At 40.4% G+C, this 19625-nt stretch overlaps 1 protein-coding gene across 2 annotated transcripts; it reads left to right on the top strand.

The window, feature by feature from the left end:
- Positions 1-10841: 10841 nt before the first annotated feature.
- On the top strand, positions 10842-17291 carry LOC116936503 (coactosin-like protein). 2 transcript variants are annotated; one of them, XM_032943644.2, is made up of 5 exons: positions 10842-11096; positions 14101-14180; positions 15866-15983; positions 16110-16232; positions 16551-17291. In XM_032943644.2, the coding sequence occupies exons 1-5, from the start codon at positions 11058-11060 to the stop codon at positions 16665-16667; spliced, it is 477 nt and encodes a 158-aa protein (XP_032799535.1). In that variant the 5' UTR covers positions 10842-11057; the 3' UTR covers positions 16668-17291. The 2 variants fall into 2 exon arrangements, with proteins under 2 accessions (XP_032799535.1, XP_045025096.1); XM_045169161.1 differs by lacking the exon at positions 10842-11096 and adding an exon at positions 11954-12410.
- Positions 17292-19625: the final 2334 nt, after the last annotated feature.

Here is a 19625-nt window from a genome sequence, read left to right as displayed (position 1 = left end):
CCACGTAAAAACAAAATGAATTTCATTTAATACGTTCGGATCGATCGGTTATTTTATGTAGATATACAAATTTAAATAATAAAGACTTCATTTTCTACTTTACATATCATGATGTTATGTAGGGGGGAAAATGTCAAATCTTGACGGAGTGGGGAAATATGTAAATTTAAAAAGAAATAGTTTGATACCATTGAGATTTTATCAGACATGTATCACTCACACCAATCACGAATATTCTCACATAAATCTTTCAGTTTTACCTATCCCATTTGATGTGAACGGATTTCAAAACTTTGATGGAAAATGAAATGCCATTAGAGGCTGTCACGTGACCTAACATTTGACTGTACAACGAAAAGCATTCACAGCGTAACTATATATACGGCCTACAAACGTTTTAAAGTCAACGCCTTAATTTGATTGAGTGATTGAAGAATTTATGTTTTGTTTTGTTTTTTCGCACAGGTGTCTGGTTGGTAAACAAACAGGAAGGACATAACTTTCCAAGGACGTAAATGGTTGCACAATTTTGGTGAAATGCATCCGGATAGAAAGGGGTTCGACAAGACCTAGTTTGAATGTAAACAAAACCAGAAAGAGCGATCTGTTACGTATAGTTTAACGCTAAAGTAAACGTGAACATCATTCTCCCAGTTTCTAACTGGAACTGAAAACTTGATGGACAAGTTGTCACATGTCCGGGCAAGAAAAAACGGGTTGTTTTGTGTTGTAACCAATTTCACGTCCGTGCCTGTTTTGAATATTTTCTCGACAGGTGATCGACTATCCAGGACATGCAGTGTGACAGCAAATCGAGAAATCGAACCTGATAAACACGAACGGTTTGTCTTGTTTGCTGTTGAACAAATTTCATTTATATACAGGGCATTAGGTCGCCTTTCCGCTTTTTTGCTGATGCGATGTCCGTTGCCAACTATCCAATCAGTCAGTCGAACAGGATGCGCGTTATCCCCGAAAGATCGTTCTAAAATAAACATTTACCTGCTCACTTTATTTGATGGCCTTGTGTGCCTAATGGTGGCCATCTAATTGTACTATTATCGAATTACGTGACGCCGATAAAAAAACATTGGGATCTTAAGTCTTCCTTTTTATTTCAAGTATTAATACATTCAGGCTTCACCAAGCACGGCGGCCAGTCTCATTAAGAAAATATTTTTACGAGCCCTGCTGTACAAAGAAAGATAGTACAATAAAACTGAATTACTGTCCTTAAAAAAAAAAGGCTTGTCAAATGACGAGCGAAATAAAAGGAGTCCACGCTTTTGCAGGCACGGGTATACATGCAAGTTTAATATCCGCGCTTAACTTGGTCATTCAAATATTATTGTAATGCCGGGTCGTATTCAAGTGACACTTTGTTTTTTGCAGCTTTGCCATACAATTTCATTGTTGCAATGTCTTATTAGTCGACTTCAAATCAAGAGAATAAGGAAGAATATGGGGTCCAAGAATCAGATCCTATATACCAAGTACAAACGAGCCTTTGTTGATTTGGAATCATCAAGATGCCACTTAATTATATGTTGAATGATTCGCTATAGCCGCAAAGGTTATTCGTCTATTTTGACATCTCGCTGTGACATGGGATCATCCCAGTTGAAATGTTCCACTGCCGCAGTACGTGGGCGTAGATATGGAAAACAGGCCGAGATGAAAGGTCTTTTAATTGGCCATGCAATATGTCAGCTGTTTGCCCAAACATTCACAACAGCAAAAAACTTCTAATTTCGCAAACTTTTCTGCATGCAAAGCTGCAGAAAACGTATAACACGTTCACGCTGGCGTGCGGAAGCCGGTCGCGTTGCCTTCATTTTGTTTTGGACTTTCATGGCGGATCGGCATTGCGTTAAAAACAAAAGCTTTAAAGGACTGAGAAACTCATTTTTTTCATTCCCTCTTCGCTCACTGTATTCATCTGAATGCAAACCGTATATAAGCTTTGTTCGGTTCTGGTCTTTTTAGAGGGCGTTGGGTTCCTCCTATATTTATCAGCAACTAATTTCTGTAGCCAGCGTGGCAACGAATCGATCAACGTCGTCATTTCGATCAAGGCTGATTTCTTTCGATAAAGATCAAATAAATTGTTGGCCATGTATTAGTCAGCTGCTGGCTCCTGCCATTTGCCTTCTGGAGTGTAACATGCGTCGAGTTTGTGACGACCTGCAGAAGGGGGATCCTCTCTAAAATCGATAATTGAGCAAAGAGACACGCCCTACGGTTAAAGGTATAAGACTCGCCAGTACGTGCACCGCATGCAACACAACATTAAATACTTGGTCTATTTCTTTTCAAACTTTTCCGACATTTCTTTTGTGTTATGGAACTGCAAACACGACAGCAGCTGCGTTAGTGTCTCTTGTAAAGTTTTCATGTGTTTCGCTGATTTTTCATTGTTGTGGTTATATGCATAGCGAACCTCAATGTAAAACTTGGGCCAATGTGTTTTAACCAAGACCTCTTTTGCCGCCCCCCCCCAAAAAAACCAATGAATGGGCTCTGCAATTGAGGACCGAGGGAACTTTCCCATTTCCTCATACAAAAAACCTGATGGGAAGGCAAACGTGCACACCGAAAACGGAAGAGGAAAAAAAAAAAAAAAAAGGATTTAGCAAGAACGACACTCTTGAGCTATAGAGACTGATTGCCCACTGTGATATCGTCTATGTCAGCGCGATCGTCACAGGAATTATGCCCCGGATATAGGAGCCTTGTAAAAAAGAGGATATGTGTAACATCAGAGCGTTTTATATGTATCCGGATGAGACTCTCTTCAAAGGAGAATGTGGCAAAAGAATAAGGACAAGCCGAAGAGAAAAATCATCCGACTTGGCAGAATGTTGTACGACAATAACAGATGGAATCGAAATAGAAGGAGGAAAGAAGAGCAAAGACACGTCGGAGATTGACATCGATACGTGTGTGATCTGTTATCGACACCAATCTATTGCCGTTGCGGTACTCACGGTCCCGATCTTATGCGAAAGTTTATGCGTTTTGTGTCTGCAATTGCTGCAACCTTCCAAAAGAATCAGACGAGTGAATGACTCTTTAAATAATTCTCAAATTGTAACTGTGACTCTCAAAGTTGGCCAAACTTTTCGAGTGGAACGTGATTCAAATTTTTTGCGGTTCGGCTGCTTTTATACGGCCCAAAATCTTTGACTTGGGAGGGGGGAATGTAAAGAAATTCTTGTTTCTGCTCATCAACTGCAGCAATTAAGACGATCTAATCGCATCAAAGAATGGGCTTTAATGTTCTTTATTGATTTTTGTTTTCTTTCTCTGTTGCGTTAATGGGTCTATGCGCAGTTAACGATAGAATCACCTCCCCACACAAAAAGAAAAATCCAACGAGAAAAACAATTTCACCGGCAGGGGGGATAGACGACCTTAAATAGATGAAGGCGCGCTAAAGGCAAGGTTGAAAACGTCCGCGTGACGCATTTGCGGGAGAACCGTTTTTTTTTTGTTTTTTTTTTCCCTCTCGTTCGTCTGGGAATTTTTCCATTTTTTTGCGACTCGATTAACTTTCAGAGAATCTTATGGGGTAAGGCGGGGACGGTACTTTTGGCGTTACGAAAGGGGTCGACGGCCATCGAAACACTTCCGGCGGCATTGATTTTTTTTTTCCCCCCTCTCTCTTCATCTGGTTCGATTGACTCCATCTTAGCTCGACGCTACACACTCCCACCGCCGTGTATTTCTTTCTAACCACTAGCCTCTCTCACTAGGGTGTGTATAATGTGTCATCTGCCGGCGAATGGCAAGCTCAATTGCAAAGCTACGGCGATATGGCTGTCTCGTTCGTGCCTGTCTGAAACGATAAAATCATGAAAGAGAAAGGCGAATCGTTTCCAGCAAGAATATAATATAAGAAAACTATATGTAGTTCCAACAAAGTCCTCCAAACAAAAGTTAAACGTTTTGCAGCCATTTGTGCTGTAGACGCAGTGTTGATGGCCATTGGTCGGGCATTTGGGTGCTAATTTGTCATAAGGAACTTATGCACAGCAATGCGAACAAAATTAAGGGAAGGAAAGAGATTTTGTACATAGCAAAAAGAGGGACGTGAATGAGTCTTATAGAACAAGCTACTTGCACTCGCAATTTATTGGCAATGTCGACCTAAAAGATAGCAAGTTGTTTGTTTTTGGCAAGTGCCAGCCTCGAGCTAAACATAGTCGTAACTCGTCCAAGTGTGCTCTAATCTACGATTTTTGTACATATTATGTGGAAGGGAAATTGCTATAGAGAAGACAAAATCAATCTAATAATAAACTTTCCTCTTCATCATTATTCCAGAGAGCGTATATAGAAACAGTTTCTATAATCCACGTTCTGTATAGAGTTCTCATATACTCTCAGTGCACAGTCATTCGTAATAACTAGATCGCCATTCAGTGACCCCAAGAGCAATCGACCAATCAAGTTCAATTGATCTTATCGGCTTTTGTTTAGTTCGAAGTTGCACGACTCTGCTGAATATATACAAAATTGCACACGGGGGTCTGATTACGTGTCCTTGTTCAAGCTCTCACGCTCACAATGGCCGCCTGTTGCCTGTCTATTGTCAAACCCTTTCGAGACTATTTCTGATTATCTATCACAGCAGCCCAACAGCAGTCACATCATTTATTTATTATTTTCTTCAAAAAATTAATAAAATGGTGATCAAATTGTTTGGATTTTGATGCTCTGCGGTCATTCGCCTTTGTCCAAAAACAGTTATATATAAGCTGTTAACGAGTAGAAGAAGAAGGGAAAAAGAAAAATGGCTGAAAAAAATCAGTTTTGCTGGCGCGTGATTTACAATAACATTTACCACCGAAAATCCGTCCGGCAACAGACGTAACTGTAGCGAATAGCATTTCGTCCAGCAAAGTCGCATGAAGGCGATAAAATGAAAACCAAACAGACGGTTGCTGGGTCTATAGAAAGAAAACAAAAAACTTGGAAAACACTGGTTGTATAACAATAGCTGTTACATGTCGTGTAAAGCGGGTGCGTGTGGTCACGTAAATTTCTTGAAATGTTTTCTTTTAAATGTATGAAAAGCCTGGGCTTTTCTCCTATGTATCGGACGGATATTTAAAAAAATAAATAAATAAATAAGAATTCAATTTCGTTTACACAAATCAATGCTGCTAAAGCCAACAACACCGATCCCACCTGGTGATAATTCCTATTGAAATCGTGTAGGTTGTGAGCATTTCTTTGATCCGATTTACTCGACACCGCTGGACCCTTCGGCGAATGTGCCTGTCGTACATGTACATGTTCACTTGCATCGGTATATATCCTATAGCCTATATTGCATGTTATGGGTAGTCATAATAGTTAAGCATCTTGCGGTCGCACGCAGTTCTATGAGCTTTAAGGTTTTTGCGGGTCCCACAGTGGCGGTCGGATTCTCTTGGGGCCACCTATCCAAGGCTCCCGAATAGCTATTTGACAGCGGATTTCAACATAAGACCTTGTACGTAATGCGGGGAGAAGGAGGAGAAAAAAAAAAGAGGGTCGAAGAGTGAAATGTTATACGGTTGTCTAGTTCATAAAGACGGCGCAGAAAAGCAGAGTTAGTGCTCTATAGTAAATACGAGAAATCGGATATATAGTTAACTCTGTTGGATTTTTCTGTTATTCTTTTGAAGATTAAAAAGAGTTCGACACCTGTCTCTCGTTACAGAGTGTTCGGATCTAGGATGAATGTAGCGAGTTTAGAATTACAACACGTACGCCGGAATAAAGGTATAATACTTAGGCTACTATACGCAAGAGGAAAAGGCCCACGTCAAACGGATATAAACTATATCCTTAATCTCAATTCGTTGTGCTACTGTTTGAAAAACTATATATAGTGACGTAAGAATTGTTTGTTTCCTGTGTAACTTGTGCTCCGCCATTTTTGTTTTTTCCTTATCGAACGACATGCCGGAATTGATAAGGCACGGATTTCTCTAATCCCCCGTTTCAAGGTAATGTCAGAAACTTAAAATTTATAAGTTACTGGCATTTGCGGAACGGCCAAGTTTCAAATATTTTCGATGAAAATGACCTTTCTGATTCGTGTTTTTTGTATTTTGTAGTCTAGAAAATAGACCATCTTTTCATATAGGCTGTAACGAGCATCAGACACGCGAGACGAAAGTCAGCGACAATTGTTCGACGTTACGGCTCAGGTTGTAAATCATTTATTTTTTGATTTAAATATATAGAGCTTGCCTTCCAGAAAAGAATGAGATCCTCTTTTATGTGGTATACGTTTTATTCATACCGAGTTTAGTTGCCAGGAGGGGACACTCAAAAGAGAATAGAGAGAAACGACTCTGCTTTCAATTCCACGCTGATAATGATATCCTTATTATAACAATGCATAGGCATAGCCAAGCAGTATTATGAGCAGCATTTAAATAGACAACGGTAAAAACGTAGCTCTAGAAACGGGCTAAGAAGAAAACATTTTTGTTCCCTAGAAACCAGGGATTTGTTTACGCACCGAACTTGCGTTATCGATTGGTTGCTGTTTTTTTTGTTATACCCGCACAGCCCTGCTTCTTTTTTTTTTAGCCATTCTTCCCTTCGCTGTATCTTTTTTTTAAATTCATATTCTTGCAAGTTGAATGAAACCACGGGCATTTAAAGTTTCTTCTTGATGTTGGCCGGAAATATTTGATGAATGTCAATCATCATCAACTATGCGGCAGTGGAATGAATTGTGTGGTTTGAATCATTGAAAATTCAATGGCGGACGACTCGAGCGAGAGCTCAAAAGAAATAAAGCAGAGCACGCCAATTAAAAGTCAAAATCATTTGTTTCGACTTTTAAAAAAACAGTTTCCAGTTCACTTTGTTGATGTCTTGAAATGAGTCCGTTGATTCACGTTGGCATACGCCCGACAGAGCTGACATAATGAGATTGGATGGTGACAATGGCAATGCGCAATATCGTGAAATGTTGTCATGGTGAGCGAGCGACGCCATTCAAAACATTCTTCACCGCATCTGGGTTTTCACGGCGTCGTGATTACCAGTGAAGATACACGAAGGCGAGGTCATGACTCACAACTGCGCACTTTTTTCTAGCTCAAGATTGGTGATAATAACCACACACACACACACACACAAAACCGAAGCGGATTACAAGAATATATATGAGACGTGTCTGGTTGTATGCAGTCCCTCCTTTTTAGAAATCCATAAATGCGGACTGACCGAGATGAAAAACGCAAGATCGAATAATCCATGGCGTCAGAGATATACCCACACAATACGAACACGCGTCTATACCATAAGCAATCTATACGGCTGATTCGAAATAGAAAAAGAAATGTGAGTCCCAAACGGCCGCTAGAGTGTGAGATAGAGACTGATGGAGAGTAACAATAGAAGCACAGAGAAAAACGAAGCAGGATCAGCAGGCAATGTCTTTTTCTTATTGCTCACCGATTTCCCAATAGAGTTGGTCGGTGGCAATCGATGGCAACCGCTCCAAGACTATTTGGCTCCGGACGTGTGGCGTTAGGGACGCGCCAGTAGCTCTGATATTGAGATCCTCGCTTTGAATGTGAAAAACAACCTCGATCTTGGCTCACACACAGTTCCATCGATAAACGAATTTTCCCTGTAGTTCTTGTAGGCATGTTGACGTAAGCAATGTAATGCACGGCAATCGCTGCGACATGATGAAATATGGTTTCCCTCTTTAAGCCTGTTCGCTCATAAAAGACGCAGCCGAATAAAATATTCGTTTATGACGTCGGAGGTTTATGCATTCATATCGGGAGCTGATGTACGGAGCCTTTAGTCGTATATATACCGGTCCATTATATGACTTGTATATTCATAATGAATCTTACATAGCACATACTTGTCTCGTCAGTTGTTTTAATCGCCTTATGGTCACATACATTTTGTATGAACGTCAATGACGGAAACAAGCGATGATGCCTTCATCAGTTGGCTTATACGCAGTAGCAGCAAAGGGAACGGTGTAAAGAAGCGCTTCGAGGAATCCATGCTGGTTCGTTCAATTTTATATCCTCTTTCGTGTACTGTCGACGAACTCGATAGACGAGACCAATGTCGTAACATTCATCATACTACCAATGAAGAACTATATGACGTGCCCCGGGAGATGTAGGATGAACCACCATCACCTCCACAAGAGCGCCTTTTTTTTTTTTTTAGATTTTAATTAATCGTAAAAACTCGTAAAAAAAAGAGCTTAATTCATCATTGATATTTTTCTAGCTCGTTTTTTTTAATTTTGTTCTTTTTTTTGGTTGGATGAAGTAGATGCTTCCCCTCCATTTTCAAAATCAAACATGTATATCATAGATGAAGACTTAACAGAATATAGTTAAGCTTACGATGTAAAAACGTAAACACTGTTCAGCATCTTGGTGGATTATGCAAAGTCCTAGCAATGCCAAAACTTTTGAGGCCGTCGAATAAATCCTCCTTCTTACCTGACAGACAACAACAACAAAATAAACTGACCGAATTCGAATGTTTTATTATCCTTACGTCCTTGTCGCTCACATATTTAGATACCCATTTGATTATTCCTTTGTCTCTGCGCAGAATTGAATCCCGTGCAAACGTCAACCAGTGCACGTTGCAAAGATATTGTATTAAAATTGATGAAGTACCCGTGTTTGCTTAGAGCACACAAGCCTATATCCAGTCACGTTTAGTACTATTAGATAAACAGAAAAGGCGACCTTCTCCCTCCCTCATGGCCAAGAGGAAATAGCTCCACAAAAAACAAGAATGAAATAAGGGAGAAAGAAAGATATATTGCTGTCAACCGGAAAGAGCTGGAAGGCATCAACCGAGAAATTGCAGAAGAGCCAACGATCTCCTCCCCCCCACTGGATGATGTCAAAGTACCACCCCGCAACGGAGCATTACGTGCACGTATAATATACGCAATAGACACAAAATAATGTGTCTACTGTTTTTTGTTTTTGTTTTGTTTGTTTTTTTCTTATTCAGTTGGGAGAGGAAAGACAAAAAAAAAAAACGATGCAAGTGAGGTAATCGATAGAATTAAAAAATTGTTCGTGAGAAGAAAGAAACGGGGGGGTTTTTTTTAGAGATAAATGTTCCATAAATATAGTCGTCTCTTCTTTTTTTTTTGCTACCGTCTGCTTTTATTTCATTTTTTCTGTTGTGTGTGTCTCCAATGTGTCGCCGTTGTCTTCGATACGGACGTGGTGAAATAAATGTCGAGCAATGGTCTCTGCTGGGTCATTTTTATTGATTGCTGTGTGCTGGGTATTAGGAGACTTGGCTTTTGCTCGTATCGTTTTGGATGGCTAAAGATCGAGTCAACGCACCGTTAAATGTCTAAAGGCTACCATTTGACAGCCAGAGAGACGAATTTTAACAGCCAGATGTAGACCAGATGGAAAACCAGACTTTTTTTTTAGCCGCTATGCGATCTAGTACATGATGGAACATCATGGCTGAGCCGTTGGCGAATTACCAACCGAAGAATCGAGTGAAGTTATGCGAATAAACCGCTATGTGAAACATACGAAATTTACGATCATCCACTCTAATCTTCAATGGCTTTATGGAGATTGTTTTTTTTTTCCCTTGTACTTTTGAATCCTATCATTTTTTTTTTTTGCTTCGTGATTACCATGGAAGAAACACACCTTCAAGACAAGAACAACCTAAATCTTAAATTCTTTTTTTTTCTCTTTCTCTTGCGTAAAAAGAAGAACATTGTAGAACTGCGGGTTATAGAAGCAATTGCCACCGTGCAAATGATGTCCGTGGCTCTAATTGTCCTGCGCAGATGGTTTCGGAAGATCGGAAATCGTTCCCCCATCCGCAAAAGATTTCCGTCCAATGATGTATCATAAAGAAGGAACGCATCGAATCGTATTAAATTTAATTATTGCCGTGTTGGTGACTGAACACTCTAAACATCGGGATTTAGAATGTTCAGGCACACCATCATTGGTAGTCACGACTCATGGCTATAGGCTTATAATGTCCTTCTTTTTTTTCTTTCTGTTGATGAGGCAATCGAGTGGCCATGAGCAATGGTATTTTTACCTCGTTAGTGGTTAATCAAATCGTTTTTTTTTTTTTTAATTCATCACATCACGAACACTGTTCGAAGCGTCTGCTTCTTCCTTAAAAAAATGATCGTGATGGCCGAGCGCAAAACCCGGCAGCTCGTTTCAACAGCCATACTCAGGAAAGATCATTAGAACTGACGATGAAAAATCGGATGAAATATAGAAACAACGTGAATGTATAACGAATGTACACGAGAGTAAGACAACCGAGAAATGGATTTATCCTCTTTTTGGTGTATTTGTTTCATTCTGAGCACACGGAAACCAACGGGAACATTGGGGGAGTACATGTTGAGAATAGAGCGCGTTGCATGCCTGGAAGCAACAGATGGCCCGGGATTTTTGCTCTCCATCGTCCGTCCAATGTCCTTTTCTTTCTCTCTGTGAGAGGCTTCTGTTGAAGCGAAATAAAGCAGAACGGATAGGAGAAAAGAAAATGAATTAGTCTGGAAAAAGAAGAAGAAGAAGAAGGGCAAAAGAAGCTAACCGAACGAAAGAAGGAAACGGACCAAAAGAGGGGAGAATGATATACATTCTGTTCTTCCCCTCAAGCAGAACGGACACTGGCGAGTGAACGAAAAACAAAAAAAACCAAAAAAAACAACAGATTTCTGGTCTGCACTTGGCGTATCCCACGAACATGAAGATTGGGAACTGGACTGACGGAGTCGAAACCGGCAACAGAAAAATAAGCAAAGCGTCAGTTAGTTTCGAACGCTCTTGCACGGCAGTTACACTAGAAACACCTTGGCGAGCTCCGATTTCAAAAAATAAAATTCAAACTCTTTTCATCTCGCTCGATAAGGACTTCAAGAAGCTCACTCACACACACTAAAAGAACATCTGATCTGCCATTGATTTTTGGCCTGCACTGCACGCAGCAATTGTTCACTTTGCTCTATCATCCGAACCTCCCCGAGTTTTATCAATTCAAGAATGACTTCAGTCGCTAACAATGTCCTGCCTTCCTACCTGGTAAGAATTTCATTTATTATTCAAATTTGTGTCTTGCTATTCTGCCCTCATTGCGGCGATGGGAGACACAAATATTCCAAGCAATTTCGACAGGATTATGTGACAATCAGACAAAAGTTTCGAGTTATTACGACTGGGTTTAATGTTTCAAGACATAATTATCATGTCATATTGTTAAGCAAAAACAAAAAAATCGGTGGTTACATGATGTCATCGGCTCATTTGTTTTAATCAAACGCATTTCAGCAGGTTGATATTTGATACATCCTGTTACTAGAACTCGGATATGACTGTACCCTCCTCTTTACTTTTAAAACTAACGTATATTAACTCCGCCAGTAAAAATTATTATTACACATTCAAATAAAAGAACAAAAAAACCGCATTAGGTAGAGCGGGTGGAGCATTAATGAGATGATGAACAACTCATTGAAAACGAGAAGTCGGATTTCCTGATGTTGACAACCGAAACGGAAAGGGAGGCAGCACAGCAACTGATCTCCCCCCCCCCCCTTCAAAAAAAAAAAGAAAAAAACAAATGACGAAAGGAACCAATGCGTTCAGATTAGATGAAAAGGCAAACAATGAAGGGCGGGTTGAAAAAAGAGGCAAGGTAACATTTATAATAGTGGCGACTAGGGTGGGGTTGAATAGATGCAACAGAAACATGGCGCGACCGCCGTGGTTTTTCCCGCAATGGCTGCCCTTCCGATTGTTGCGTGTAGCCCAGTAGGCGAGGGAACATAGCCAAAGGATGTGGTAGAGAGAACTTGAATTTGTCGATAAAAAAATAAAAAAAAGAGGGGGGGGGGGAAAGAAAGCGACAGGTCCCGGTGGCAGCGTCACTCAGCGTCAGACAAAAGAAAAATGTTTTAGCAGTTGGATTTACTCTCGACGAGTGAGCCATTCTCGAGATCCCATCGAAGCTGACGCGTTTGGCTTTTTGCTCTTATCACTTTGCACTCAATTCCGGTGTCTGGCACAATCGACTGCATCTAGTGAAGCCCTGGCTTTTCCAATCTCCCTCTAAGTCTCACATTGCCGTTCCGTCTGGGCCATTACGTTCACGAATCGACTTAACATTTTCGTGTGAGCTGCAACATCTTGACTCCTCGATTTCTCTAGTTGGCCACTTTTATTATCTTTTGGGTGAAAGAATTAAAACGTTGTCCCAGTGTGTCTCGAGTGTCTTTCTCTTTATACGTCGGTGCTTGTGTTCCGAAAATTGTTGCCTCCAATTCAATAATTTCGACCAACTTCATGTCCGCCATGTTCACCAGAGAAAATAACAGCCGAGTTAGTCTTCGCAACAAGGTAGAATAGTTTTCGAATCATTGGTTCGTGTACTTGTGCCATTTTTTTTTTATTGAGGCTTTGACCGTCACGCGTCCCTTTTTTGAAGAAAAAAACTTGGAAATCATAAGACGAAAAGGTAAGAAGGAGGGAGAGGGCCATGTTTTCAAGGTAGGCTAGCGGAGGGAGGGAGAAGTAACATAAAAGAATAGTATGCTTTTAAAATGGCATTTTTTTTTTTTTGCGAAGGGGGCAAGGTAATGACCGAACCGCTATTACATAGCCCGCTGGTGTTTTCTGATTTTTTTTCCCAGACTTTACGTCCTTTTCATAAATTCATGACAGGTTGGCACGGAATTGTAATGCTGGGAATCTTTTCCAGTAAACTATTTTGCAATTTTCAGTTTAATTATTTTCATTGTTTTTAAAAAAAAGGGGGGGATTCTTGAATAATTAAAGTCACATTGAAAATTATTCAACGAATCTTTGTTTGACCGTTATTGCAAATGATGCAACTCAATGGGAGCACCGAGGCCGCATGAAAAACAGCAGGCATGAAATGGATTTGCAACTAACTTCACCGAATGTTACAGTTATGAGCTTCTCTTTTATTCAGTGTCACCATATGTTTAGAAATCCCCCCGTTTTTTTTTAACTATTCTCTTGCTTCATTCCGTTACTGTTTTCCGTCCGAATTGATTTCATGCTCTTTGCGTCGGTTCCGGACAGTGTCCATCATGGAATGACGAGCACTCAACCCCGATAGTTCCAAACTTCTTTTTAGGGATGTACGAATTCCAGCTTGGTCAATCGTGTCACTCCAAGTGAATCGAGCGTTTCTATTTCTCGTGATTTCAAATTCCTCAATTCAAAACATTTCTTTTTTTCCCCCCGTTTCACCTCTTATTTCATAGACATAGTTGTTAATATTTATACGTTACATATGACCTACATCATATCCACACATTTTTGTTTTTGACCTGAATCTATAACATGTTATTTGATTAGATTTTCCCACATCTGATGTAGCCTTTTTCTGTTTGGATTGTGGGCGACTTTCAGCGCCAAAGTTCTATACACGATCTCCCGATGGACGTGAAGCGCAATAACACGTCTGTGTTTCTAATACCTTTTGTTCCAATAACCCTTCGTGTCTGGAACTCGTTTTGCTTTGCTCAAATGTTACGCTTGTCGTCTGTCCACCATTTCCACCTTTTTGTTTTTCTTGATTTCTTTTTTTTTTTTAAAGGCCATCTGTCATCTCATTTTTAATTCTAGTTTTATAACAAACACAACTCGTGTGTGTCACGTAACCTATTACGGGTGGCCCAGAGCACACGGCCGCTGTATCCTGATTTGATTTAAGTTCTCTTTTCTTTGCCGACAACCGGAACGTGTGATAACGCGGGACGGATTAATCCCGTTTCCCATATGAGTTGGTTCGCAATAGATACACTGCCGAAAGGAGGGAAAACAAAAAGGGTCTAACAGTGTTAACAGATGCGCACGACTTTGCATCGCGCCCGGAGTACCACCGGAAAGTATAGTTAAGGTTTTCAGGGTAATGGACAGAAAAAAACAGAAAGTTTTCACACCCTGTCTCCTGTTTTGCCTCGCTCAGATGATTGCATTTTGTTTGTTTTTTTTGGGTTTAAGCTTTTAGCCCTCACGACCGATGGATTGAACTTTTTTCTTTTTTTAATTATTTTAGACGCTGGAGACGCACATTGATCGTCAGAGTGTTCGAGAATCTTACAACGACGTCCGCTCAGACTTCACCGAGACGAATTGGTATACTCTTGTTTACATTACATTTTCTCAATGTTTTTCCTTAAGACTTTGCACACGTCCCACGCTCTGTTTTCTATTCATTTCGAGGTTCATGTACACTTTACATTTTTTTTTACCTTCGGTCGTAACATCGGGATCTTAACCCCAATGGATCGAAATCCCAGTAAAGTAATACTTTTGCGAGCGGAGAAATGAGGTCGAGGCTGGTTAGATTACGCGTGATGCAGTTTAATGCACGCACTTATAGAGACTGGCCCTGGCAACAGGCAGCTAGTGATTCACACTTGCGTGATTTTAAACGACATCTCAAGCAACTCTCGCTTACTGCGGTCAAGGCAACGAGTTTTAGCCCTTCAGGCTGGAAGAATCTGTTCACATGAACCTTTTGTCTGATATACATTTTCTTCGAAAATTCGCCATTGTTTTCTCGCAGTTTCTTGTTTGCGGCCAGCGTTCAGTGGCTTTGCTGTGAACGTACTCTACCACCTGTTGCTTTTTTTACTGCGCACATTAATTCTGATGGCCTTTCTCGCGGCGTTGTAGTCATTTCGGGATGAAAATATTTGGCTCTCGTGATGGACGTCGTTGAGAACTGAACGCCGAAAATGCTCACGATCCCTAATAGTTGGGTACGTTGATCTCGGATCACCGTTACTGTTGAGTTCATAACTCTTACACAGACACGGATGCATGGCTAATGGGACTGGAATGAAACATTGTTTTCACGAACGCGATCTTGAAACGACGATAATTTCCATGCAATCTTCTCGTCATAATCACAAGATTCATTGCTTTATATAGTATAGAACCCTTTGCTTTGTGATGAAATTGCAGTTTGAATCTTGTATCATTTATTTTTCCCCTAAAGGTAAATGATCTTGCAATGATATAGACTTGAACTCTTCCAATTTAACTCGGTTCATCAAGATACAGTTGGACTTGATGAACTAGTTGCTTTTTAATCTATCATCGCTTAATTTAATTTGCTTTTTGTTGGGACAGCTTTCACAGCAGGTGGACATATCTAATTTCCCCATTGTTCTTCTTTGAGATTTGAAATCTTTAGCAACTATATGACGTGAAATAGAAGTGGTAATTGATTTTTTTTTATCGTGAGCGTTCGTGAAAAAAACATTTCCGGTTTTATCGTTCACTGGTTGTCCGGCTTCGGAGTCGGTTAACTACATACTTTGTGCGTAGTGGCTTGTGGTAAAATAAAGGCAATAAAAAAAATCGCACATCCCTTCCTGTTCGACCGAAATGGGATACCGAAGTTGGACATGGATGCAAAAAGAAAAAAAAAAAAAAAAAAAAAAGGGATGTGAGAAGGGAAGCCAAAAACGAAAGGCAAAGGCAAAAACACAAAAAATTGGGATTTGATTTTTGTTTTCTCTTATCATTGAGCGTTGGCTTTACTTCCTTTTCCGCTTTCCACATCGACGCTTTTGATACAGTGCGATAGTTTCTTTTTTTCTCTCTTTGTTTTTGAATCGGCCGTTGCGTCATTTCATTTGGGGTCGGATGATGTAAAGCCACAGGAAACACAACGGACAAATGGAACAACATCAACAATCCGAAGCGATTAAACATAGAGCTCAAAGGACCGAAGCATATCAATTCATGCAAATTAGTATTCATACAGGCATATCACATAAACTCGATTTTTCTTTTGAAATCTTTGCTAGGGCGGTGTTCCAATTCGAGGGCAACCAGATCTGCAGCAAGGCCGTAGGAAGCGATTTTGCCGACTTTCGAACTCAATTTGTCGATGATGAACGCGCGTTTGGATTTGTCCGCATTCAAGTAAACATTTTACACATTTTTAATTTTTTTGTATTTACCCAATGAAGACATAACGTGTTATTTAAAAACCAAATGCTGATCTTTTATGTCCCTTCATCGCGTTGTTTGTTATTGCTGCCATTGCAGAGCGGAGATGAAATGAGCAAGAGGACCAAGTTCCTCTTTGTTACTTGGCTGGGTCCCAACGTCAGCACGATGAAGCGAGCCCGACTCAGCAGCGACAAAGCCCTCGTCAAAGAAATCATTATGGTATATATTAATCGATCAAAAAAGACCTACCACAACAACTCGCCCTGTCCATTCCGTTTTCCTTTCACGTTTATCGATAGTCAGTTGAAACAGACTGGACGCACAAAAGCAAAAGGGAGACAGAGATGGAAGATGTCGATGAGTTTGATTAGAAATGCATTAAGAAAAAGAAAAAAACGTTGTACCTAAAGCATTTCTGACTGAAGCGATGGCTGGGTTTTGATTGAATGAGTTGGGGGCTTACGTATTAATTTTTTAGATCCAATCAGCAAGATGATCTCATATTTTGAGTTTTTTCTTTATTTTTTGTCCGTGCAGAATTTCGCTGTTGAGTTGCAAATCGAGACGGCCGATGAGCTAAACTACGAGTTCTTCCGCGAGGCCGTCCATAAAGCGGGCGGTGCCAACTACGGAACCGGTGTCCGGGAGCTGTGATTGTTCTTAAATTATTCTTCGGTTCAGTCTTTATTATTATTATTTTTTTCTTTCTTGCCTTTCCACATATTCGTCTTTCGCTGTCTTGGTTTACTATAATGCCCAGTTTCGATTGATTCGACTAATGCAGAGGCAACAACGGAACGAGTTCGGATTTGAACGCAATTTCATTTTTCAGCTCTATTCATTTTTTTTTTCATGTTTCTTTTTCAAATGTATTTCTTTATGGGGTTCGTACGAAGTGAATGCATTCGAGACTGTAATTATTTTCAGTCTTTATTTTTGGCTTCAATCATGTGCCTTTTAGCTTCCCAAATTTCCCTCCCAAAGCAAATTAAAGTGATGTTGAAATCAGAAGTGCTAAACAAAAGTTGTGCCTTCGTACGGTGGAATTCCCCAATGGTCCACCTGTATTACTTAATCGGCTAATTTTTTTTTTTTTTTGTTCTAGCTTTTTGAATATCCAATTTTTTCAAATGAATTAATCGGTTGGGAAGCAGTTGGTACTATTTAAATATCCTTCCCGTTTTATTCTACACACCCCCCTTTTTTTTTTTTTGATTACATGTTTCTTTTTACTGTCGATAAAGCAAATTATCTAATATACACGGCCCTTAATGGAAATGCTAGATGCCTTTATTCATCCGGTTTCCGGTGCTAAAGGTCATGCATTGACACGATGATTATGAGGTATAGGGTAAATCGGAAACGGAACTAACTTTAGTAATTGGTTACAAAGACCAGAACCGGATGCCCAATAGTAAAAGTGACTATTCAATGAAGGCCGCCGAAGAGCCGAACCAAGTCCAAATCGACGATTTTCGAGTGCGATCCAAGAACTTATCTGAATGTTGGCCATGATTGCAGCCGAATAGAGCGCAAAAAAAAACTTTGAAAATTGGTTCTCCAACTGTTGCTAGATCCTCACGATTTAGCCAATCCGGATTGGGGAAAAAAGGAAATACGAAGAATGTAATTGAAATTGGACAGTGCGGGAATGTATTACATTTTCCCAAACGGAGGGGGGCCTTACTTCATTATTGCTGTCATAGCAACAAGTCTACAAAATACTAATGAGTTGACGTGCGTTCATCTATCTCGTTATGTCGAGAGTGTTATACAGAACTTTTGAGGGATGAAGATGAGATTTTTACATATTACTCTCAGACCATCATCATTTAGTTTGCTTGACACTCATTTTTGCTCACTCAATCATTCACTACTTAGTTAGGTGCACACGTCGCACGTGTACTGCGCACATGACGGGCTGCGTGTTAGTCATCTTTGCTGATGAATACGAATGGGAACGTCGATTCTCGCTGACTGGCGCAGCAAAACCCCAAAAGTTTTGCCTTAGAGAAGATGAAAAAAAAAAAAAAAAGAAACTGCCAAATTTAAGGGGGGGGGGGCCTGCACAAGATTGCGGAACTTGATAGATCCCAAGCTAGGCACATCTCTTTCTTAAGACCTTGGAACCGTGCGCGGCTCGCGGCCTGATTAGATTTTACTGGTTGCTCTCCATCTTCTTCTAAGTCATTATATTCTATATATGTAGGCACAAAAAAACAAAAAAAAGGCGAGAACAAGTTATACCGGTTAAGCGTCTTCCACGACGCCTATAGTGAACACACATAAAAACTGCCGTGGAGGCCGCAAATTGTTGTTAGCTATAGGCCCTTTCTTGGGTTTCTTTAAAAACTCTTCAAACATCATCCGTCTAGCTAACAGAACAATCCGGCACGTTCCAGCCGATCGATCACGAGCCAGACTTTCTATCAAATTTTTTTGCACTCGCATCCGCGGACGTGGGTAGATGGAGCCAATCATCAAATGAAGAATAGAAGCAGGAAAACCTGGAACGGCTTCCCGTTGTTGAAATAAATCCGTTCGGATTGCGTACCTGACAGCGATTGAACGCCGGCCCACAGTTGAAACATGTTTCTAATGTTGAAAGGTGGCAACTGACGAGCACGAGCGGGTCGATATTTCGTTTTATTTTTCCAGCGCAGAAATCGATACCTATGCAGCTCTTGGTGGTCCAGACGCCAAAAAAAAAAAAAGGCTGACTTGCGCTGCTAATCAAAGACAGGGGAAAAAAAGAAAGAAAGAGCGAAATGTATCATTTGTCAAGGACAAACAATGTAGACAGACCTACAGACGAAGAGCTATTGGTCTTTTTCCAGAAAAAAGAAAGGATAACAAATTGACAGCTAATATCAGCTAGACGAATGAACCATTTGTCTCTGGTCAGCACGTAGGAGAAATAAAATCCCGCAATAAAACAAAAAAACAAAACAAACACGAAGCCTAAGTTTATCAGGACGGAAGTAGAGGCGAATGGCGAGGTGGTGGTGGGTGGATCGTTTATCAAAAATAGACTTTTCTCTAAATGGCGAACGAGGATTTCCGTAACATCCATTCGCACAATAACCGTTGAACTTTCTCGTATCTCTCGGAAGCATTTCTCGATCTTTTGCGTCGGTATTCCAAGTTGCGCTCTATAAGCGCAAAGTCTTGTGTTATCGCAAGAAAGAACGATTACGACCCCAGCGTATTACATCATTTAAAAGATTTGTTCGAAAACTAAATTCGGAGGGTATAGTCAAGCTGAGTTGAAGCGTGTGTGCAAAAAGGGGAGAACCGATGGAAATGAAAATATATATTTTCAACCTCTAAAAACACAATTAGCAATCAGTCAAGCTGTTGACTTACTACGCCCTCGCAGGTTACAGCGTAAACAGTACAGTTCTATGCTTTAATGCAGTCCATTTTCTTTCGTGACATTCGAATGGGCCAACTCTTAGTATGTATCATGAAGTTCTTTTGCTCGCCTCCAAGCACGAAACTTCAATAAAATTTCATACTGCCCAGGATATTACGTGACCGTTCAAGGAACAACGTCCATCAATGGTTTCCCCTTTGCAACTGTGCAGTAGAGCGTGTTGCATCCGCATCCCA

Source organism: Daphnia magna, linkage group LG1 (genome assembly GCF_020631705.1).
Source record: "Daphnia magna isolate NIES linkage group LG1, ASM2063170v1.1, whole genome shotgun sequence".
Classification (NCBI taxonomy): Eukaryota; Metazoa; Arthropoda; class Branchiopoda; order Diplostraca; family Daphniidae; genus Daphnia; species Daphnia magna.
This window is presented reverse-complemented; position numbering and strand designations above follow the sequence as displayed.

Coding starts and splice junctions, on each gene's coding strand:
- LOC116936503 (XM_045169161.1), top strand. CDS start 12,357: ATGTCCGCCATGTTCACCAGAGAAAATAACAGCCGAGTTAGTCTTCGC. Junction 12,411..14,100: donor GAGTTAGTCTTCGCAACAAG/GTAGAATAGTTT, acceptor TAATTATTTTAG/ACGCTGGAGACGCACATTGA. Junction 16,233..16,550: donor TCGTCAAAGAAATCATTATG/GTATATATTAAT, acceptor TTGTCCGTGCAG/AATTTCGCTGTTGAGTTGCA.